At 42.0% G+C, this 24,962-nt stretch overlaps 1 protein-coding gene across 5 annotated transcripts in view; it reads right to left on the bottom strand.

Annotated features, from left to right (window-relative positions):
• The window catches only part of dyrk1b (dual-specificity tyrosine-(Y)-phosphorylation regulated kinase 1B), a 40,115-nt gene that overhangs the window by 5,911 nt on the left and 9,242 nt on the right, over positions 1–24,962 (bottom strand). Inside the window, exons 1-10 of one of the 5 annotated variants that reach the window (XM_027005324.3) lie at positions 17,416–20,267; positions 5,129–5,274; positions 4,627–4,746; positions 4,164–4,352; positions 3,796–3,943; positions 3,177–3,463; positions 2,223–2,369; positions 1,909–2,070; positions 565–868; positions 270–373 (exon numbers count right to left, since the gene is read on the bottom strand). In XM_027005324.3, coding sequence (XP_026861125.2) covers positions 270–373; positions 565–868; positions 1,909–2,070; positions 2,223–2,369; positions 3,177–3,463; positions 3,796–3,943; positions 4,164–4,352; positions 4,627–4,746; positions 5,129–5,274; positions 17,416–17,557 — 1,749 coding nt within the window. In that variant the 5' untranslated portion in view covers positions 17,558–20,267. Of the gene's footprint in view, positions 1–269; positions 374–564; positions 869–1,908; positions 2,071–2,222; positions 2,370–3,176; positions 3,464–3,795; positions 3,944–4,163; positions 4,353–4,626; positions 4,747–5,128; positions 5,275–5,681; positions 5,841–11,868; positions 11,992–17,415; positions 20,268–24,962 lie in introns of those variants that run through there. The other 4 variants (XM_027005325.3, XM_081716414.1, XM_081716425.1 and 1 more) reach the window with 4 other exon arrangements.

The following is a 24,962-nucleotide window of genomic DNA, read 5'->3' as shown; positions in this document are numbered from 1 at the left end:
GCTGCCTTTCTTATATTGCATTTACATTTATGGAATTTAGCTGACGCTTTAATCCAAAGCGAATTACAATTATGACAGAGAACAATCTGAGCATTTGGGGTTAAGGGCCTTGGTTAAGGGCCTTGCTCAGGGGCCCAACTATGTCAACTTGGCAGCAGTGGGACTTGAACTGGCAACCTTTTGGTTACTAGTCGAGTACCTTAACGCCTGCCCGCTATTTATTGCAAGGCATAATTACTATATGTGATCTCAATAAGAGTGGGAGTCACCTGCGGGCTCTGCATCTCATAGTCCGTGTGGGTGATGGCGCTGTTGTAGTATCGGTTGCTGTACCGGTAATTTCGGTTGTCATTGGAAGAACCGCTAGATCCACCTGGGTTGGGCCGGAAGTGTAGAAGGAAGGGTCATGTGAAAAGACAGTCAAAGAAGATCGAATGGTACATAAACAAGTAAGTGATGGTTGACAGCCTAGCATTGCTCCATAGCTGGGTAGGAGGCTGTGTGTGTGTGCGTACGTGTGCATGCATGTGTGTGTGTGCAAATGCATGCATGATACAAACATACCGGAGCTGGAGACAGAGCTGGTGGTGGAGGTGGAGTGGCTGTGGTCCATGGCTGGGCTCGTGGAGGTGGAGCTGCTGGTGTTGGTGCCTTCATCCGTTGTCTTTTTGAAGAAGTTGTGCTGCAGGGCGTAGAAGGGCGTAATGCGTGTCTTCGGGTCGTAGTCCAGCATGCGGAGGATCAGGTCCTTGAATTTAAGGTAGTCACAGGGGGCGTGGCCTTGCTCACCGGCCCGCCTTCCACCAGGACCTCCCGTCTCCACCCCCAGGATCTCATGGAGACGTCTTGTTGCAGGGGGCTTGTACTCCTGCAGCGAGCAATGAGGCAGAAGAGCAGGAGGACACAGAGAGAGAGAGAGAGAGAGAAAAAAAAATCCACACAAAAAACCATTCAGTTTGATCGTCTGAAAAATGATACACAGATTAGCATTAGATCACCATGCACTGGTATAGCTATGACGGGAAGGTATGGACAGATGAGTAGGATTTACAAGATGAACAAGAAAAGGACTCATTTAAGCAAATACAACAAACACAGTTCTTTAGCATTACCCTACTTAGTAATACAAGATCATCTGTTAAGACAGTGCTGGGTGAAGCAGGTGAGCAGGTGAGACAGTGCATAATGCAAGGGAAAGAATAAGAAAGACAGGTGAGAGAACAGGTGAAGAGAGTTTATGTTTTTGCTAGTTACAAGGTGTAAGAATCAAATTTAGACAAACATATACGCTTAAAAATGTAGCTCTGAGCCGAGTTAATTTGTTCAAGTAAACTGTCAAAATATTACTCTAAACTCTGCAGAAACGCTACTCTAAACTCTATGGCTACAAAAGCCTATACTCCAGTTCAGGTAATAGTCTGGGAAACACACCATTAACCGCCACCCCAACTTAAGCTTACTGATGGTTAGCTTAACATCTGCTTCTTGAGCTGTTTATATAATAACACACCTGGTAGAGGTGAGACGTATGTAGCAATGTGTCTAAGGTGAGTTTAACTTAGACCTATACTGACATCACCTTGACCAGACCGCGCCCTTTTTTCTCTCACATCCCTGATGCCAGTCAGCTTTTCTGCCATGGCTGTGTAGATGTCACCTGAATTCTGGGGAATGACCTCATCCTCACAAGATGATAGAGGAGGAGGAGGAGGAGGAGGATGACGTTCAGGTTTTAAAATCCTTCTCTAAACTTTAGCGTCTACCTGACATGCATCCAAGTAGGAAGATGATGTAAGCTTTGTTGGTGTGTCTCTGAATGTGTGTGTACGTGTGGATGGCATGAGTTGGGAGGGGGAGATGGGGTGGAGCGATGGGGGAATAGGTAATTAGAAGCAGAACATTACTCACACAGGCTGAAGGATATAGTACCTTCTTTATGTCCTTGTTTTTCTTGACGGTCCACAGGCCGTCGGAAAGCTTGTCGAAGTACTTCCGTGCTTTAGGGGCCTGATCCAACATGTGGTTAGGAGGCACCCCGAGAACCTCCACTATCTTATTCATCTGGTCCACCTGAGAGCAGAGTGGAGCAACAGTGAGGGGATGCCCTGTCTGACCCCACATCGGTGACAGGGGGCTCAGTTTACGTCTTGTGCTTCTAGAACATGCCACAGTTAGGCAGGTTCTGATCTCTGTTGCTCTGGGCTGCGTGTTTGTGTGTGTACCTCATTGGAGCCACTGAACAGCGGCTCCCCTGTGTGCATTTCCACCAGGATACAGCCCAGTGACCACATGTCTATGGCCAGGTCATAGGGCATTCCAAGCAACACCTCAGGGGAGCGGTAGAATCGACTCTGGATATACTGGTAAATCTACAATAAATCACAAAGAAACACAAAGGGGGAAAATAAAGATGGAATCTTAAACATAATTATTTGGAACAATATTTGGTTTGAAAACACAAAATGAAATTTGTGATTCATCAATGGACAAGGGCTCTAGTATTCTTTCACTTTGTAGGCATGCTGGAAGGTTGCTGCCTGCAGTAACACTGTTCAGCCACTGGAGGGCAGCAGATACTGGGCATGAGTTAACTAAAGAGGGTGCAGCACAGCCGCTGGGAATCCATTCTCCAGCACTTCACTGAAGCCCATTCCTGCAGCTCAGGGAGAGAGTCCTTGACGATCGCCATTGTATACTGCACCAGGGAAACTCTTCCTGCCTGCCCTGCCCTCTAAAGTATATTAGAGCTCTCCATTCAGACACGCACACTCTTCTCTATACACTTTCTCCTTATAATCTGCGACGAGCATGATAAAGAAAAGGGGCGTGGAGCTCTAGAATGCAACACTACTGCTACTAACGAACAGCTGCCTCTCTTGCTATTCACATGTGCTAAAGCAGGTCCCAGCCGTCCCCCTTCTCTGGGACCGAGCATTTCATGCAAACACTAGCGCAACACCCCTGTATCTAAGTGTTTGCTGGCTGCTTAGCATGGGCATGAGCTGGGAGATGTGTGTGCTTGAGAAGGATTGGCTGATTAGCCAGCTGACTGCAAGATCCCCTCCACTCCCCTCCCCTCCCCTCCTCTCCTCTTTCCTCCTCCTCCCTCCCCCTAGCCAGAGTGCATTCGGTTATGTGAGGGTCCTACTAGCAGGCCCCATGCGCATGGCACTCACCCTCTGGCCAAGCTGACAGGAACTGCCAAAGTCGACGATCTTGATGGCGCTGCGCTTGGGATTGCACAGCAGAATGTTCTCGGGCTTCAGGTCGCAATGGATGATGCTGAGTTCAGGTGTGGCCAGGAAGAGCAGCGCTGTGCACAGCTGTTGCGCGAACTTGCGTGTCAGGTTGAGGGAGACACCACGGAAATTGGTGTTGCGCAGGAGATCGTATAGGTTGTAGGAAAGGAGCTCGAACACCAGGCACAGGTGGTTCCGGAACATGAAGTGCCTTTTCAGGTGTACTGCAGGAAAGAGGGAGGGAGAAATAAAAAAGGAGAGAGAGAGAGAGAGTCAAGCAAAGAGGGGCTTTAACGCATATAGACTTTCAAAACCTTTAGTTGCAATCTATAATAGTATCTTCCATGCCTGATGTAATCCAAGCTTTCTACCTCTTGCCTGGTCAAGATAATTATTGATGAAATGCATATTAATGGACATCCCTTTTAACATGAACGCAAATGAGTTTTAAAAGAGCAATTTTAGAATGAATGTTGGGAGGGATCAATTGAATAGCAGTTGTGGATAAGTCACACAATACAGCATGATGGTGGTCTGAGTGTGTGAATTCACCTACCTATATAGTACTTCATCTCAGTGTCGTGTTTGTTCATGAGTTCTAAGAGCCTAAGCTCGATCTGGGCCTGGTTCAGGAAGGCTTTCTTATTCTTGATGATCTTGATGGCTACCCACTCCTGCTCGTGGTGGTCGTAGGCTTTCACCACCTGCGGGTGGAGCAAGAGGGCAACCGGTCAAGGGGGGAGGTCATCCTCTCTCAGAGGTTCCCAATCCAGGTGCTGAAGGCTGAATCATGTTTGTGGCCTATCCCATGTTCAGACACACTAGAGGTAGGTGATCCAGGTGAGGGGTTACCCAAGTGGGAAGCATTGGGCCCCCCGCTCCCTGCTGATTACTGTAGCCTTTACTGCCTGCTCTGGAGCTCACCTGCCCGAAGGAGCCCTTGCCAATGAGCGAGTCGATCTCGTAGCGGTCCAGCCACTTCTCCCCGTTCTTCACGATGTAGTCATAGTTATCGTCATCGTAGCCATCGTTGTATACCTTACGCTCCTTCTTGGTACTAGAGTCCTCAGGGGGAACCTGCTGCGCACGCCGCTTCTTCTTCGTGTAGTACACCTAGGGAACGAGGGATGGGGACGGTGGTGTGGTGTGAGTGAGGGAAACAGAAGAACAGAGCAAGGAATGAGCATTCTGCATTGAAGTTGAGGGATGGGGTATGGAGTTTGGGGGATGGAAATTTACATTTGGGGTTAGGCCATGGAAATATGGATTTGGGCTGGAGGCTTGGAGCGGGGGATGGAAATCTGGATTTGGGGGACTGAGACCTGAGCTGGGGAATGGAAATCTGGAGCTGGGTGATGGGTTCTCAGCTCAAGCCTAGCTCACGCACCTCATTGATGTGCTTATAAGTCTTGATGAGATCAACGGAGAGTTTTCGTAGCGGGGCACTGGCCGGGTCTCGAAAACTTGGGGGGATCCTCCTCTGCAGTATGGTCATATCGGACAGCACCTGGGGGATCGCAGGCAGCAGATGAGTATGAGATGTTGCCCCCACAAACACACCCAACAGGCTTCTTTGGCCTCACATGAACTGTCACTCTTTGAGGCTTGAGCTTTAAAGCCCATTGCTGATCAGTTCATGGAAAATAGAAGGCTTATGTGGAAATAAGACCTTACTATACATTTATGCTTAAACCTGTTAAGTACTTGTAATTACAGCCAGTCAGATGGGCATTATTAACTCCTTGCCTAAATATAAACTGTGTAATGTGCAGGTGGTTGGTGTTGGACTGTGCATAAAACACTGTATATGGGCGTGGGTGTGTTAGACCAAGTGTATAGGTGTGTGTAAACAAGTGTGTGCGCGCGTGTCTGAGGAGATGCTGGTGTACCTGCTGCTGTTCGGCCATGGACTGGATGTTGCTAAAGGAGGGGTGAGTGTGCTGGCTCGACATGGTTAGCTCAGCGGGGGAGAAGCCGGGAGCGGCAGGCTGGCACAGCGCAGAGGAGGGGGGCTTGCATCCTGAGCTACTTCCACCTGCACCGGGGAGGGGGGTGGGGGTTGTAAGGGTAAGGGTTAGAGACACAAAAGTTCAATGGTACATCACAGTCTTTCCCCCTTATGTAAGCATGCCAGTAGGCCATGGTGGAGTGTGTAGTCTACAAGGCTTTTCAGGCAACTGGAGCATCTCTAGCCACTGGTCTGCCACTGCACTGGTGAAAGTGGCAGTGATGAGTGATCCGTTACCCTTCCAAATCACTTCCTTTTACTCTGACCCACAGGGAACCCAACAGTGGCAGTTTGCAGTGGCATCATGACAGGAGCGCTGCTGCTGTTGCTGTGCGTGGACTGAAGGAGCAAGCTCCCAAGTGTTACCACACCTTGAAAACACAGATTCCAGTCAGCCCAACACACTTCTAACCAAAGAGCACTGTGCTATTTACCATCAGTTGTGGCCCAGTTCTGTACGACAATACAGTCGAACCTGTGTGCAAGACACTAGCATGCCTCCCCAATAAGTCCTCAGCACACACCCTGCTAAACCAGGAGAATCAAAAAGAAAATATTAATTACTGGAGACATTTTAACATGATAGACAAACACTAGCAAATACTATATAGACACTAGTGTAGAATACACACACACACACACACACACACACACACACACACACACACACACACACACATATATATATATATATACACACACAGCTGTAAACTACCCTGAACCACTGAATCTCTTGAGTGGGAATAAAAACACTTCTTGGATCAGTTTGAGGACCATAATGGTAGATGGGCCCCAGGGCCCATGCAACACACCCTATCTGCATTATGATCTGACATAGTACCCATAGTGCTCACCTTGTCAAGGAGCTTAACATTCTTAGAAAACATCAGCTGTTTACCATAGAGGAAGCTGAAGAATAGAATAGTTTACGCGTGCGTGCATGGTCAGATTCAACACCTTATAAAATGTAGGCTAATGAAAGAACAGAACCAGGCAGAAACTACAGAACCAGTGTACAAAATACCCATGGAGAAATTGACCAACAAAGTACCAAATATGAAGAACCCATTTCCCTGGTGGGCTTAAAAAAACCAACAAAAAAAACAAAAACACAACTACAGGATAAAAGCAATAATGTACTAAAAAAGTTACACATTTGTCTCAACTGCTAAAACAGACTTGCTGTAATTGTTAGTGCAAGAGGGTAAGCGATATGGGTGAGGAAGGGATACGATATTCTGTGGCGGATGCTTTTATCGGTGCTTCCTGTCGCAGACAAGTGAAGAGTAACAGGGCCGAAATTTATCAGCAACACATTACAATGGAAAATCAATGGGCACTGTTTAAACAAAGTGCAATACGACACATCAGACCAGCATTAATCCCACAGATACATGCAGACCAGCAGCAATCCCCCCAACTGTAAACTGGCTTCTCCAAGTTCAGGAACAGTTCCATAGGTACCTGCTGGATCAGTTCTCTACACCGATAGAGTGCTATAGCAATAGGGAGCTTTTTTTCACAGGTCCTGGCTGAGGATGCATCCAGTTTCACACAGCAACAGTGATGCTGCACTGGCAAGCACCAGAGAGTCAGGCAAAAATACAGTATTACACAAACATTGGGCCATTTCTATTTCTTTTTGATTTAGCACCAAAACTGTCTTTTGTTTTATTAGCTTTATTTTTCCACTTCTTTTTCCCTCCACACTGGCTTAATTTTAGGAAGACAAGATGACTGTTAAGAGGGTAATGTGTTCAGTGTTATGCTGGCCCTTTAAATGCTGAAGTGAACACATTGAGAACTTCCTGAGTGTGACACCCCCCCCCCTCCACTCTGATTGGCAGAAGAACCCCCCCTTCTGCCTCCTGATTGGCTGCTGGTATCCAAGGGCTGGGCGGCGAGGTCTCTATAAATAAACCTAGTAGCTTGTGCTGTATCAGCAACCATTCCCACAATGCTGCTCTCTCCCTCCCTCCCTCCTTCCTCTTCCCTCCCTCCTTTTCGCTCTGCCGGTTACCTGTCTCTGGCCAAAGCACTTATGTTGGAAGGGTGTGGTACTGTTGGTCATATTCGTAAAGTATAACAAGTTAGAACAAGGCAACATCTACAGAGGCAGCACAGGTGTCTGGGCAGAATTTATCATCAATTACACAAGTGTGAAAATACAGTAGTTAAATATAATCAGGAGTTGCTGGTCTGAAGAAACCATCCTACACAACATGGACATGCACCCTGCACCCGCACCCCTCAGGATGACCAAATACAGCTGCCAGCTGCCAATCAGGATGTCGCCATGGCAACAGATCAGCCGACTCCCTGTCTCTAAGGCACTACAAGAAGCTGGTGGTGAAGGGGGAGCAGAACAGCTGAACAGCTCCCCGCCCCCCAGTGCCCGCGCCGACCCCTATCTTATTGCCTGTTAGGGTAACAGAAGCCGTGCTGCCACAGCCAAAGTTGGACAGGCCACAAGAGGCATGGGGGAGATGGCAAGAGGGTGAAGATGAAGGTAGAGACTCAGAAGGTGTCATTAATTTACACAGTGGTGGCCTGGGGGGGACGGGCGGAACATGACAAATTTTCCTCTCAAGCTCAAGTATGGGTGTAGCTGGTTAGTATGGGATTATGTGGTTAGTAGTGTTTAATAATAGCTGTTTAATAAGGTTCATCTTCCTCCATACTTAGGACTCACCAAACCACTTAAAATCACAAGAGACTTCATGTACCATGTCAGAAAAGCTTCCATTCTTGTGCATCAGGTTTACAATACAGTATTCAGTAAGGAAATATATAATCCTTTATCTTATTACAAAAGTACAACCGTGTACAGTAGTACAACACCAAAAGCAAATACAGAAATAGCTAGTTATTTCAGAGTTTGTAGCTACTTTATCCATAGTTTAGATACAAGTTCTTTCTATAAGATAATGTAAGAAATAAATAATTAAGAAAACAACCAAAACATCCTTATCAAGTATCCTGAATAAAGAGGAATGGAAAAAGCACTGCGCAGAATGTACTCTGCCTTTAAATGAGACACTGAATGCATACTATGTGTAAGTAAAACAGGCAGCAGCGCATGATGTCCACTGTCATGTGTGTGCGCGCATGTCTGTAAGAGTGTGTGTGAGAGAGAGAGAATCATATGGCCATCATGCTCTGTAGTGTGCTGGTTCAAGCAGTGTATTCCAGTATGCATTTCTAGGCATAGCAGTATAATCTTGATCTTGATGAACCTATGTGGGAGCTTGAAGCTTCAGATGGGTCAGGCCATGCACGCCATGCTGACCAGTCTGCGCTCCCTTACAAATATTCTTATTAACCTATTGCCTTTTTTGTCTTTATTACATCTACTTTTATTATTTTAGTTTCTTAAATACTACTATTAATATGATCTTTTTACCTTTTATTATTGCTGTTGTTTTTATTGTGTTATTTTAAATCATATTCTGATCTTGTATATATATATTTTTTGTGTTTTAACCTTTGTACTTCAATCTGGAAATGACAGCACACCACAAGTTACATTTGCTCCACATTTCTATCCAAAACAATGCTACAAAATGTAACTGGGTTCTGACAATAAGCAAATCACCAACAAAGAGGGAATAAAGGAGTGGTTGGAGAATCAGGCACTTAGACACATTATGAGGTGGGCCTCAGATCCACTGAAACTCTTCCATGGAACTCTAGATGGCTAGAATTGTGGCTAATCTTAGGGATCTTAGCACTATGCTAGGCTCTGCCAGAGTGCTCGACCACAGGAACCTCTCCCACTAACACATACCCGAATGCTTCTTTTAACATCATAATCAAATCCGATAGGAACCAATGGCAAGCCATGCATTTCCACTGACTTCACAGCTGAACCCACGGCCCGTAAGACAAACATAGCAGAAATACTTTCCTGAAGGACAATGCACCGAGACATGCTAATGGGGCAAGCAGTGCAGTGGAAGCTAATAGCACATGGCTGCTAACCACAAACACACTCTAACCTAACCCTAATTCTGGGCAAACCGTCCCATTTAGTGTTTTCAATGCTGCCATATATGTGATTCCATTTAAACCTCATGATCAATCATGAACTGGGTGTGTTTGCAGTGCTGGTAGCCAGAGTAACATACTTTGGTATAGCCTTCCGTAGTTCACCACTATGCAGCTTTCTTCTCTTTCTCTTGTTCCCTCTCTATTTCTTTGAGCATTCACTGTGTTCCATTTTCTCCTAGACACCCACATAATCACTGCCAAACTAGTCTGGCTGTTTTAAGGCTTTTGTGTGTGTGTTAAAACAAATGGCACCATGTCTCGCAGTCTGACTCAAAAGTGGAGGAGGAAGAAAGATTACTGATGAACAACTGAATGAAGGGAGTGCACATGCTGCCACCCCTCCCCCCCCAAACTCACTAATGTAACATGACATCCATCGTTACAGGACTGGCACCCACCACCATCCCAAGCAGTTTCCACCTGAGTCCAGGCCCTGAGTCTTACAGTTGGCTTGGCAACCTATGAACCAAAGGCTCAATTGTATGGAAAATCCGGAACCACCCCCTAGTACATATAACCCTGCCCACAGCATCCCCCTGCATCCCAAAGTGAACTTTAAGACCCGCTTCAAGCGCTGAGTCAGACTCACACTATTAATAAAGGGCCATCTGGGTCGCCATCTCAAACAGTGACAGAGGTAAATTGAGAACATGCACAGGACATTAAAAATAAAATGACCTCTTTAAACTTAACGCTGTGAACTTATAGATGTGTGACTACCAGCCTCGGCAACAGGCAAAAGTGAGAAAAGCACATAGCACACAGCCTCCTGACAAAGAAAAGCACACAGCCTCCTGACAAACTCTTCATCTGTACCTTGGCTTTCTATGAAGCGAGCCACTCTGGGTTCTTCACCAGCTCAACTTACAATCATTAGCAGCAGGAAGGGTTTTTTCCATCCTGTGCTTAACTTGACCTCCAAGCAACACACTTCGCATACAACACATCCCACCGTGACATATCATTTGTTTCTGCACACTCCCCCAAGTGATGGTGCATCTTCACAGTTTTGGGCGAGGGTGAGCTCAATTCAACACATGGCCTTCTGATCTGGACTGATGGGCGCTGTTCACCACCCCCATTCAACAGGGAACCGTCTGCAGTGGGATGAACGGGTACTGGCTACGTCTGGGGAGGAGGTCACACTATGGTTCTTGAGTTGTGCAACTACAGCTTCATTTACTGTAACCAACCAAGTCCAGAAAATTGCTGAATGTAACTGTTTAATGCTAGCTAGAGAATTCTAACATGGGGAATTTGTCTAAAACAACATCTCCACATATTTTACTTACTAACAAAGCCTGATGTTGGTACACGCTGGCACTGGCTAGTGATGGTAAAGAAATTTCCCCCATCCTACAGCCAGCAGTACAGGCATGCACTATATGAGCTAGAGTTGAGCCTGTTGACTTAGATTTTCTATGTTTTTGCATGACCTGAAATTTCAATACTGGTGCACTCCGATCATTAATATTCCTTGACAGAGGGGAAAAAAGAGGAGGGAATGCGAGAGAGCAAAGTAAAAGAGCATGCAAGAGAGAGAAAAAAAGTAGCAAGAATGCAAGATTTGCTAAAAGTTTAATGTGCTCTTTCATGATGGGTTTGAATGTGTCAGTGTGTTTGTGAACTATGAGACCTGCATATTATGAGTGTGTGTGTGTGTGTGTGTGTGTGTGTGTGTGTGTGTGTCAGTGTGCATGCGTTGGGGAGTGCTCAGCAGGGACTGTGTTTTCTCTTTTTCAGCCAGAGAATCTTACGCAGGTGCATGACTTGCATGCCCACAGCACAAAAACATGTTTTTGTTCTGGTCCAAGTTGACCAAAGAAAAAAAGACAAGCGTTATCGTTTCGCCGAAATGCAGATGTCTACAACGGCAACTCACCCACCTGGGACATGGCATTACGAAACAGCAGCAAACTTTAATCTGCTGTGATTAAAGAGACCTGGTTATTGTTTCAAAAATAATTTTTTGCATTTGACACAACTGACACTACCTGGTCCCATGTAGCTAAATTTATCAATGCTTAAAATTAGCCATAGATACAGATGTGAAAAGGGCAGGAAACACCAGTAGTGATAGTTCAGGTGTAAGCCCATAATCAGTAAACTGACACATTATAGGGCTCAAATGTTGTCCAAGTTTCTCAAAATCATCATCACTGTTCAACTCATTTAAGCTGTCTGAGAGAGGCCAAAAGTTCTCAACCATCTCACACAGACCTTTTGTGCTCATGCCTTTTTTACTTGGTTATATGGCCCACATTTTTCAATCTGGTCAAAAATGTATGTGTGGGAACCTGTTCTTAAAAACGCTTAATTCATGTTAGGCTATTCCAGATTTTTATGACCCATGATGTGATCTGGAGTCATTAAGCATAAGGGATAAACAGATATACAGTGGAGAATAGCCATAATTCTTCCATCAGCCCAATTTTCAAGACACAACATTGGGGTATAAATGCATTCTTGCACAAGTATGCTTTACTTGTTTTGTGTATTAGTTACAGCAGCTGGAGTGTTCAGTACAAAATGACAGAGTGCAGATATCACAGAAAAGGGCTTGCATTTCACCTTTACACTGAGGACTTGGACATCAAAGGCAGCAGGAGAGCGGCAAGAGCAAAGGTCAGAGCGCAGGACAGGCTGCATGCTGCGTCTTTCACACGTGTTCTCACAGTTCAAACTTCACATCCTACAGGTTGAGAACAGAGTTACTCTCCTGACAGGACCTCTTATTTGTTTAGATTTGACACTCTCCTCCGCTGTACAGACAACACACAATAGGACTCTGCTCCAAGACCCTACTCTTTCCCAAGCCATGCATGTTTTGAATGCTATACCGTTTGAGATGTTATATTTTAGTAAACTTACATAACTTGCAGCATAAATGTTCATATTTTCCTTTTTGCCAGAGTACTTAGCAGACTGACAGAGTATTTGTGTTCACTGAGTGACTGAGCCCCTTTGGTAAAACAGATGCACAGGGGGAGCATCTGTGCTGTAGCTACCTAGCTAGGTAGGTAGCTGTCCAAGTTAGCAATACACACATAGTGGTTAGCAGTAAAGACAAAACACCTTGCAGCCTACAAAGAGCGATTACTGTTTTCCCAGTCACAAAATCACCTAAATAATTGGATGAGTGGATTACATTCAAAAATGATAATTTTCACAAACTTTCAAACCAACTTCCAGGCTTGTAATGTGGGACGTTTCTGAAGACATTAATGGTGACAGTTCTGTTTTGCTTCATAGTGGGGGGGGGGGGGGGGGGGGGTGTCAATTTTTGCTGCTTGGGAATTGCAAACATGACCCTTTTAACAAGCCAACAGGCATATTTATTGGCTTTGTAACATGAAAGATCAGTCACATTTGAACACGCCAGAAAATTCTCGGACAAGTCAACCATTTCGGTGTGGGAAAAATAAATACGTATCTTTCAATATCTCTCAAGGGTGGGGAACACTTTTTTTTGATAAAACTGCTAATTTATTTATCATATATACATTGTACATTTGTTGTAGTTGCAGGAAGTTCAACAAGCATTACAGCAGTTGTTGAGCAAAGAAAATTAAAGCATGGATAAAGAGAGTACCTAAACTGGGCAATGCAGAATTAAACACCAGAGTTCACTGCTTTTTTCTGACACTATGAAGATGTGTCAACTGAAAACATTGCATTTTGTGCATTTTTGACATGCACAAGGTCACCTTTTGATTTCTGATGCTTATTTAAATTTAATGAACACAGACACTACTGGTTTTGACAAAACACTCCTGATGATAAGTACTTTTCATTCAGCCATTAAGGTAGGCTACTATCTTAGAATTACAGGCTAGCTTGGCCTATTGTTATTGTCCAAGCTAGCTACATAGTTAAATGTAGCTATACTAATATTTGTCTTCTAAAATCTATGAAATCCATCACAGATATTAGAAGATATATTTGATAAACTACCTTCAGCCAGTCAGCATCACATTTGAACTGACATGTGACCGCGATTGGAGGAAACACTTTTCACTGGCATGAATGGGCCAGCGACTGGCCAATCAACTTGTCCGACATGCTTTTTTTTACTGGTCCGGATCATCGGGCCATTACTTATGTTGAGCCCATGGCGTAGTTTATGGAAGTGGGTGGGGGGTGTGTGTCTGCTCCTGCTCACACTACTCATACAATGTGTTAAGTTGGGTGGTGTGAGCAGTGTCCCCCCCCCAAAATGAAACCTACTGGTTGAACACTGGCTAAGGTATACCAATAATTGGTACTCCATGCTACTGATTAGAAATTGAGGCATTCTCTGTAGAAAGACAAAGATTTCATGCTTCCTTCTGAGAATTCCAAACATCTCAGATAGCCAAACTTAACACTCACATGAAAAATACTGTGCAATGGATGGAGGGCCAGCAAAACTAGGCATGTCTTTGCAAAAGATAATAATATTAAAACACTAATGCATACCACATGAAAGAAATTGGTGATTTTTCTTTAAAATAATAATCCAAACAGTTAATGCAACAATCAATTATAAAAATAGTCAATACTTGCAGATTACAACAAAGATTATCCCAAGTGTGCACGGAAAGTGTCCACCGGAAGTGTGTGTGGGCTTCAGTTCCCTGACTGTAGGGAATGGTCATTCAGGGATCTGACTGACAGCCTGTTTTCATACTTTGCATCAGGCATCATGTTTAAGACACAACTATACAATAAAAAAGTGGAACCCGAAACCAAAGAGCTTGTGCTATATTCCTTGAAGCCTTCATGGGTGCTGTTGGTCTCTGGCTGTGATGGCTATCTTTAAGACAGTTACTCATACCTCTAAAACTCAGTTATGCACACAGAGTGCTCAACATACCAGGCAGGATGACCAAAATAGACAACAGGAGAGAAGTCAGTTGGATACACAGATATAAATAACCATACACAATAAGTAAACGATAATTAAGCAAAAGTCACACGGATTACCAGGTTATATAAAAGGCAATTTCCTCCTTCCAAAATATTTTAAACGACTAAATTAAAACAATTATGACTTTGCTCACCACAACTTGAAACAATTAGTTCACTAGTGCATCATAAACAGAACTGTTATTCAGTTGGATGGTGCTTACAATACTGGATGTGTATACTAACGTCAAATGTGTAATCATGATTCTTGAAACTGAAATTATACTTTATTAATAAATCCTTTGTCTTAAATCAGTCTAAGTTTACTGGATTGAACAAAATTATTATTTTTTTAATTAAGATTTGTTGTCCGTCCAGCACAGTTACAATGCCAGGCTGACTGCTGTGGTTGAACACCAGTTTACAGGTAAGGAATATTAAATGTGATTGTTCAATGTCAGTGTATTACCACTTAATTATTACATTTCTTGTGGGTTAATTTTGAGTAGACTACCTGCTACACTGTGTTTAATGCTAAGCTATTTAGGGTGAAAATGTAAAGACATGGGAATTATCACAAGTTTATGTACCACAACAAAAGAAAAGTAATTAAGTACACCCCAAAGCAAAAACAGTTTAGTACAGAACCTTTTAGTAATTCCTTCAGAAGGTTCTGCAGTACTTTTCTAACCTTTCCGGGATTCAGCTGTTTGTAGAGGTTGGTCACATGTTTACTGCTGTTGCCCGTTTTGCAGTGAAGAGATTTACTAAATCTTCTGAATAATAGTTTTATTTCATTATTTGTCTGTCCATCTTAACCAGGAAGGTAGACAAAAAAATGCCCACAAATTTTGAGAACATATTTTTCACAAGCTGAAGGCGTGAACTCCCTTTGTTTTTTACATGGTTATGCTGGTAACGACTGTCCATTGGATCCAGCTGGCTTCCATGTCGCACCCATCAGAGTGAAATTAGCATACGCTATTAGATTCCCTTGTATGCAGAATAAAAACTCAGTGGTATATATAAGAAAGCAGCAAAACTGTCAAAGAACTCACTCATTAAAGACAATCACCTGGCAGAGTTGAGGTCTTGCTCAAGTTCAGGCTGCCATTAGCGAGTTGAATGTCTGATTGGTGTCCTTCAAAATATCAAGTAGCCCAGGAAATAGGACAACCTAGGAAATCTCTCTTAGAATGGAAATGGAGGAAATGCAGGAAATGGAAACTGAAAGCTTGTCGAAACTGACCAATCAGGCAACTTTATAAACTTCAACCATCTTATGGAGCTTAACACGTGATGGAGAGCTTAGACCTTTTAACTCCATGGACAACCTAACTGATAATGGGAAAGACAGGTGAACAGTAAACAGTTAAGGAATGAACAACTATGAAGTTAAATGCTCACCAAACAAACATTATATCTCCGCAAAACTTTTACTACTTTCTTATGATATCAATTTTTCTCTCTTTCTTCAACTACTTTAGACTTCCATTAGCATTTAGGTGGAGTGGATATTTTAACATCGAACAAGCAAAGCCCCATAGAAAGCTCCATATCACTAATCATCAAATGCAGCTCTCTAAAATCCATTGTTTACTGGCTGTACAGGGTATGGACTTCATCTGGGTCTTTAGTTCAGCATGACATGAGTTTATTGTTTGATTTACCCTCTTCAGCTGACATTAAATGAGTAAGCATTATAGTTTAGTTATTTAAGTGTTTTAGGCTACATTGTTTGTCCTTGGTTATTAATCTGTTATTATGTGCATATCCATGAATACGTGCAAGCAGAATAAAATACTGTGCTCCCCAGAACATCACATTTAAGATATTACTTAAAACAAACAAGCAAACAGACACGCAAGCAGCCTTGCATGTATGAATAAAATACCAGTTCCTTCCTAGATACGAACATATTTTAAAATTACTTTTGGTAACCAATCGCCACCCCTGATTTTTCCAAAGACAACTGTCAAATCTAGAAAAGTGTTTCATATTTCTTTACAGTACACCCTGTTCTATCTCTGTGATGTCTTCTGCGCCAATACTCCCAGCAACACGATGACCAGAGCTGTAAGCTCAGTGCAGTGTGCACCAAGCATGTATGACGCATACACACAAGCGCCCGCGCACACACATAAATTCAGACAACTCAAAAGAAGATCTCTTTCTGCTTCTGCAGCAATGCAAGCATTTTCTCATGATTGTTTGAATGAGAAAAGTTAAAACAATGGTGGGAAAAGGAACAAAAGACTACAGGGGTCTCTTGTGGGTGAAACAACTGGCCAATCAACATCCGGCACAGACAAAAGTGCAAAAAAAACAAAAAACAGAGGAACACTGACCAACCACAACCAAATACTACAATCTAACAGCTAGGATTAAACAAGCACAAGCACTACTGCATTGAATCTTATAATGGTTAATTCTGCTACCTTCAACAATTCTCATGGCCAGCCAAATTAAAAAGGCATAAAATTTTAAACACTGTCAGCCACAGGCATCCAGACAGTAGATTAGCTGTGTGACTTTCTCTTGTCAACCCAGTGTGATTTGTCTGAACACTGAAGACTGTAAAGCCTTGCACTTCAACACTGAGAAATGAACAAATTCACAGAACGGTAAGTTGTACAGTGATGTACAGCAATGTACAGCAGCCATACAATATACCTGTTTGGATACTCAACAGCAAAACAAATGAAAAATAGGTTTAGGTCCTCCCTAGAAATCCCCATGCATTGTCATGTCATCACTAACCTGAATGTAATTATGAATTAATTAATTTTTTAGATTACAGCTCAACTCTCTGTTACTGTTTGGGTGATTGAAGAAAGTTTAAAATTACACCAAGAGAACATTTCTCTCATATCTTGAAATTTTGGACACACACACAAAATTTCAGAGAGCATCATGGGGTGCAACAAAGGAAGCCATCTAAAACTTCAGAGTATACACATTCCACCATGGATTAATTCAGTTCAAAGAAATATATGCCAAAGAACAAGGGACAAAACCGAAAGCTTTCTTATAACCTATTTGACTAGATGTCTTCCCAAAAAGTGCTTTAAAGTTGAGACAAACTCCCACTGCAATGTAACACCAACTCAGTATACATTCTAATGCTGTAAGAATGTCCTGCATCATTGTGAAATCCTCATTCAGTACCTAGAAGGGCAAACGTAGAAGCATTTATATGCCCGCGTCATGAAAAATAGAGGTTGTACTAACTTCTGGATGGCTTTCGAAGCTGATGAGACTGTGGTAAGTAGCGACTTTGATCTGGGTTGCCAATCCAGGATTCGGTCGACAGGTTTGCAACCATTCTGTTAGAAGGCTGTGGCTTCTCCTCCACAGACGAAGTGATCACCATCGGAAATGCTTTTGTTTTGAGCCGTGATCTTCAAAGAATTACATCAAATCAAGTTTGTTGTGGGGAAGGGGGTGGTCAAAAAAACACTTTGGAAAAATTCATTGACATCAAGAACAAAGTAATCCTTTCCACATGCTTCAGTGAATCTTCAGTCCAGCAGGATACATCCAGTGCCAATCAAACTCAAGTGTGAGCCATAAAGGCAAGTAATATTAGGATTTAAACTAAAGTCAACCACACAAAAATAAACAAAAAACAACAAAAAAAAACAACTTCTTGACCGCTAGTGAAATCCTGAAGTGACAAGACTTAAGGAACAGATGAACAGAAAAGGCACCATTAAGTTACTTCAAACACTGTTTCACTACGTCCGTGCTATTCCCTTTATTACTGTAAATCTAAGGCAATGGATTGGGTTTCAGGCAACAATGCTCACTTTAAGCATAAAAATATAATATACATATTCAAACTACGAATCTGCAATATATATCTATTATATATACTCTGTTACATATATATATTTCTCTGTTTATATTGGGATGAAATTATTTGGTTACTAAAGTTTGCTTTGCGTGTATGGTTGCTAGTTTCATTGTCCACTGATACTGAGCATATTCCATCCAGTTGAACACTGATAAGCTTGTTAAATTGTAGACAAGGATGATGAGACACAGAGCCTGGTTGAAACAGGAGTCCCACTTCAGTTTTCTGGTCCAGATAATTCAGCAGCTGACACGAGGACCAGAGTTAAACCTGGGAGTGCTGGTGGACTGAGGTTGAGGGTGGGGGTGTTCTTTTTCAACGCCATTTACCCCATCACTGTCACTAAAAATAGCGAGAGGTTCTTATGGTCTGTGTATGTATCCTACAGAAAGTCAGTCAGTCAAAAGAAGCAGGTGCACGGCAACGATTTGTTGCCTTTTACCTTGCTTCTAAACTTGCAGATTGATCCTGATAGGCAGACAGGGCGCAGTTCCAACTGAGAGAAAAAAGTGTCAAAGGCGTCCCCGGTACAAACAAAACCGGTAACCTTTCCCCTGTAACCGAACTAACAAAGTCCGCGGATGTCAAAAAGCGACCTAGTGCTCTGGCAGGTCAAAGTGGCGTGAGTAGGTGGCGCTCAAAAGGTGCTCAAAACACGAACGACAACAACGTACGGCTAGTGATAAACGTTTTCGTGCGCTGGACGAAGAAACAAAGACGTGCATGCACAAACAACGACGAAGCAAAGTGCTGAAGTGCAATTTTTGTTACAGGCACATAATCATTTCAGGAGGGAAATCTTGCCGATCCGTGTGTGTCGGTTTCTCGGGACTGGGGCGGGGGGTAGTTCCCCCCGCCTCCGAAAAAAGGTCACTGGAGACTTTAAATGAGGCAATTTTCAAACAGAATGCCTCGTTTCGGAGAGGCTTTGGTTAAACCAGTGCGCCGTTACCTTTTATTAAAACAAGCAGAGAAAAAAACAGCAAAGCCCACGGTCCGGTCCTTTCTTGCAAGTAATGACAGTTGACTTAAGCTAATTTTCCAATGTGTACCTCACTCCCGCTGTTGTCCCAACATAAGCTGTGATCCCGAATCAGAAAGAAAAACCGACACGCAAGATTTCGAATCTAATTAATGCTCATCAGTTCTAAATAATAATATCTCAATGCATCACGGAAAACTGTTGAAAATACACGATAGCTTGCGGTACGATGTTAGGCTACTTCCATCCTGAGCTGTCACCGTAGTTATTATTCCGCATATAAATTGTAGCTTCCGTGTACAGTTCTCTTCAGTTAGCCCCGTCCTTCAACGTTCTATTTCTCATTTAAAAAATCTTAAACGATCCTCCTCGTCTCTCCCAATTGTAGGAATTTTCTTTGCCGAGGTTGTTTCCTCCACAGCCAGGCTCAAGTCAATCTCCCTGCTTTAGTTATTATTCCTTGTTGTCCAGCCTTTCTGGCCGGCACCGAATCCACACCCTGCGTTGAGGATTGTTCCATCCGCGTTTCAAACACAGGGGGAGAGCGCAGAGTCGCTCTGGCCAAGAGCTTGGTTGACGCAGCTCCAAGCGCTTCAATATTTGAACACTAAAACTAGGAAACCTATCCTAAGAACGGTGTAACACGTATCAAAGTAATGACGCATGACCAATGGTTTATTCACCAAGTTGATACAAATAAAAAAAGGCGTCTTAAAAGAAATGTTCCCGGTATATCAGTTCCCCCTTCTCAATGTTAGTAGCTCCACCAAACCGTTTCTCTCCATTTATAGTAACTGCAGATAGGTCCAGATATTCACACTGCACATATAGGCTAAGCTAGTCAATCAATTATTATATGCTATACTACTACGCTCAGACTACTGAGACATGAGTCAAGAGCAAAAACAGACTAGCATATCAACCTCGATTAAATGTATTTAGACAACAGTTTGTGTAACTAAAACGCTGAAATTCAAGGTTTTTTGAAGTGGTGACCTCATTGTCGACAGGAAAAAAAAAAACACTTTAGACTCGAAAGCCTACAAGAAGGCGTAGGTGCTTCTCCATTGTGAGAGTATTGTTATGGTTTTCAGTCAGCTCAGGCACGGTTTGTGGCCAGATATTTAGCATTTAAAAATAAAAGTCAAATTTACTTCCTCTGCCTTTAGAGTTTCATCCAACTTTTCTGTGCTAAAGCGCGCACACTGCCGTTCCCTTCCTCTCTCATAACCACTCGTCACATTTCCCTTCCCTACGCTTGCTCTGACGCGCGTTCATGGGCAACACGTTCTCCACCCCCTGTGTGCGCGTTCGTAGGCTCTGTTGCTATCCGACGCCACGGCAGCTTGCGTGCGATTGGTCAGAAGAGGTCCTTATGGCTCTTTGAATTGGTCAGCTTGATATGTGGGCGGAGAAGAGACTGCCCTTTTCCTCCCCCCATTCCTTGTTGTCTCCAAACGCAGCGCGAAGCCAGAATGACGTGCCATAATAACATAAGACTTCAGGTAAAATGATATGAGTGGTGAAGGGGTGGAGAACAAAAAGCGAACTTAGGCAAGGATATGCAGGATCAGGTTAGACTCCTTTATGAAATAGTGCTAACTTTGGTTTATATCAGTCTTTAAATTATGACATGACTAAGAAACAAGAGGCCGATATTAAACAATTCCCACGTTCATCAAATATTTGATTTTTGTTTTTTGAATTTTGCTGAAAGTTTATTAAGCAAATAAGAGCGCAGTCTTCGCTATTGTATCCCACAAAGTAGGGACTGCTATCGCTACATGTTTATAGAGTTAGCTATTTAACATCTGTATTGAGGGATACACCGAAAGAAAACAGACCGTTTAGAAAAAAATCAGAACATGTACGTATTAATATAAAAATAAATGATCAGATTAGCAATAGAAATCACTCTGGAAAAGTTTATGACCTTCCGTGTTAACGCAAAGCCCAAAAACAAAAAGGATGAATCCACATTCAGTCAACTTGTTTGCATAAAGGACTGCCATGACAAGTTAGAATTTCGCTATATGTTTACTACAAATGATTATAAGGTGATTTTAACAGGTTTTTATACAGGCTTTACCTTAAGGGTCTTTTGTCAGAGGGTTGCTCATGTAAACCTTTAAAAACTGCGTTCGCTTAGTTTATTTGGCCACTATGGGTCAGGTTTTCTAAACAGTTTAGGTATATGCGTTTATCAAAATAAAATACTGAGGGAATGCAAAAACCTGTAGCTGCTCTGTGCAGGGACAAACAAACTCATGTTTACTGCAACATAAAAATTTACATAAACGTATCCCACCCAATTCCACGTGATTCCTAACTTGAGCTACATATACACAATGTTGTATCAAGCATGTATTCTGTAGGTCAAAGACCAAGCTGCAAGGTTGAGCGCACTTTCAGCATACTTACCTAAATAAATAAACAAAAACAATTTGGTTATATAAAACTAAATTCAAACGTATAAAGCCATCCTGAGAATGTGATTCCTTTTTACTTAATGCAGGTACTGTATTCTTAAATTTCGATCAATTATAAGGTGTGTCGGCTTGTTTCAACGTACTTTACAGAAATGTATATATAACGCAGTACAAAGGGCATTTTACTGCGAATATCTCACAAATTTAAAAGGTCTAAACCTAGAACTGAAGTTTCTTCTTCCTTTTCCACCCTTAACAGCAGTGCGCACCCCAGTGACAGATACTGCAACCCCCTTACGTGTCAATTAAATAATTTTGTATTTAAAAACATAAACGCACAGATAAACGTCTGCATGTACAAGTGAGCTTGTTCTCGAGAGGGAATGTGACTCGGTTCAAATAAATCACGTTTGCAAAGCTTCCAGACACCCGAGATTAAAAACGCAAGGCGAAGATTCCGGGACTCACGTGCCTTGCAGCAAAATTCCACCCGGCAACTACACATTGTACCATGGTAACAGCCTTGCCATTGGTCCCGGGTGCGTTTTGAAATGACCAATGGGAGGGCCGGCAGCGGGTGATGCGTGTTGCTAGGTAAACATGATGCAGTGGGAAGATACGGTAGCGGAACTTCACTGAAGAAGCTAGCGAACGCAAAAGGAACAGCGGGGTAACACAGCAGCGAATTACAATTACACTGCGGGGAGGTTGCCGGGGTTGTGTTTCAGCTAGAGAAGCTTTTTTTTTTTTTTAAATATCATTTTAAAGCATATATTACAAAGTCAGGTTTGTCTGTTTGGGCATACACAATATAATGTAATATGGGTTTTCCAGCAAGATCGAAAGATGACGATTGCAATAATTGTAAAAAAAAAAAAAAATCATGCTTCTCACATCTTTATTTTCAAGCTCTTTATCCACATGCATACTACCAGATATACAACAAGACAGCTCTCCTAGCGAATACTTTCCACTTGCAATACATCTGTCCACCAAACACAGAACTATTTACAACTAAATAAAGCTAAATGGCACCGCTTGACCTCAGGGACCTGAAATATTTAAAATAGCAACCTAAAAGTGATGGTCTGCTTCCAAATCAGTCTCTTCCTCAAATGTGACAAAACACGCCAGTCAGGGGATGAATTTTGGAAACAGGTTTAAGTCAGGACAGTGAGTAGCCTATTACAGTACCTCTCATAACAACTAAAAATGAATAATCTAATATCCCCTAATAACATCAACTTTAAATCAGCAGAATACATTTTATTTAAATTGAACATAAAATATGATATTTGAAAATAGCAACAAACCGGGTTTGGTTATCATTGCAAACACTGCAATGATAAGAAATTAAAGTTTTCATGAACTCACAAGCAATCTGAAATCACATTTAATTCATGACCGGAAGACTACAAGAAATATAGTCCTCTTTTCTGAGACTTAACTGGCTAGCCTATACCGAGGTACTAAGGAGATGATGAGCTACAGGAACAGTCAGGTATCACTGACAGTAAAATGATCTCTCAGTGAACTGAGTGATAAATGGACAGAAGCAATATTTGATTAAAATGTTCCTTACTTTTTGTCATAAAAGACATTCCTATCCTCCTTAGCCTAAAGGAAAGAAAAAGATCCTAGTTTCCCCCAACAGAGGTTAGCCTATATTCCAAACTAAAGTTTGAAGTTACATGTGACAAAAATGGACCAATGTTGCTAGTGCTATGCAAGTTCTGCCAAGAGACTGAAGAGGGGCTGTATCAAGAGAATGAACAGGGGCTGTGTCAAGTTTAACATTAGAAAACTTTGAGGTGGCATCCATAAATAGGGCTACCAGAGGTCGCATGTGAAGGCCGGTGTTGAAGCAAATTCTTGAGGCTTATAACAGAGAGAACATGACATAACACTTAAAACCTGTGGGGTAGTTAATCAAACACAGTGCTTGCTATACAGTGTTAAAACAGATCTTTTTGTCCATACTTAATAAATATAAATATTGTTGAACAGGAACATTAGCTTTTTAGTAAAAGCAAAACAAAGGAATAAATACAGATTCATATTAGATCAGCCATTCCTGATTAATTTATGGGATAATAAAGCTTTTATATTTTGACATTTTTAATGGAACTAAATTTGAGAATAAGCACATTTCTCTAAACAATGGCCACAGGATACATTTCTAGTTCTCATCACAACACTAAAGTCTGATGCTTTCATACAAAGAAACTAGGGAGAATCCTCGTTATTTCCTAGAAAACCTATCCTTTTTCATGTGGCATGACCTTTCACTCAAAACCGGCACATCATCTTTTTTAAAAAGTAAATTTAAGGTGAAAGGTCAGGTGTCTGCCGCTGACATATCCCAGTTAGTGGCAACAGCCCTGATGTGATACTTTGCAGTCTGGAAGTGTGTGTGTGTGTATATATGCATGTGTATGTCCGAAACCTCCTGTTTCTCTGAAACCTTGTGTACTTTGCTCAATTTTGAATCTCTCTCGCTATTATATATATATATATATATATATATATATATATATATATATATATATATATATATATATATATATATATAAAATATAAATAAAAGAGCGAGAGAGATTCAAAATAGCAAAAACACACACACACAGACATATATACATATACACACACAGACACACACACAGACACAGTAACATCAAGGATCAACATTATTAACGAATAATGCAGTATCCTATGTGGCAAGTAAAAAGTGCCTAGTGGGCCCGCCTCTGCTGCTCCTAGTGGCCAAATGCAGTCATTACAATCAACCTGTAGCAACTTGCAAGCTGAGAGCACCCGAAGAACCAATGTGCCCATGGTTTTTGGTAGGTAAGCAGCTCTAAGACAGGTGCCAGAGGAACATAATTGCAGATGAATGATAAGAAGAAGTAAAAGACATTTATCTGAACTGATCGGGCAGTTTTTCAGTGAATTTTCAAAAAATTCACAGCAGGGTATAGTGGAAATAGATGGAAAGATGGAGGGCTATTTAGAACTATTTTTTGTTGTTGTGCCAACATTTAATAAATAAGGATTAAACATAACCACACCTGATGTAATGAGACGTTCCACTGAATTTATCTGAGGGGCAAAAATATACAAAAATATTTAATCCAAGACCAAATACTTGGCATTTCAATAGTATGACTTCTGTTAGGAATAATACAATATTCCCATCTTGCCATCAATCCAATGACTAACAAAAAACAAACAAACAAACAAAAACAAAAACAAAAAAAAACCCAAAACACAACAACTACCATAAATTCAGAATACTCAAATTACTTGGTAGTCATCAATATGTTGCTGTATCGAAAAGATCTACAAGAAACAGCCAAAATGTGTCCCGAGATTCCCATTTATAGAACTCTGGATAGCACTGGTCTGACCTCTGATCAACCTCCATGAGCCTCACTACCTTGTACCAACATTGCAGTTTAAAATAGTTTCAGTTAAATAATTGTAGATCCAATAGTAAATAACAGTAGATATC

The sequence above is a fragment of the Electrophorus electricus genome, chromosome 1 (genome assembly GCF_041902795.1).
Source record: "Electrophorus electricus isolate QZ-2024a chromosome 1, ASM4190279v1, whole genome shotgun sequence".
NCBI lineage: Eukaryota > Metazoa > Chordata > Actinopteri > Gymnotiformes > Gymnotidae > Electrophorus > Electrophorus electricus.
The sequence above is the reverse complement of the archived record's forward strand: the minus strand, read 5'-3'. Positions and strand labels throughout refer to the sequence as shown.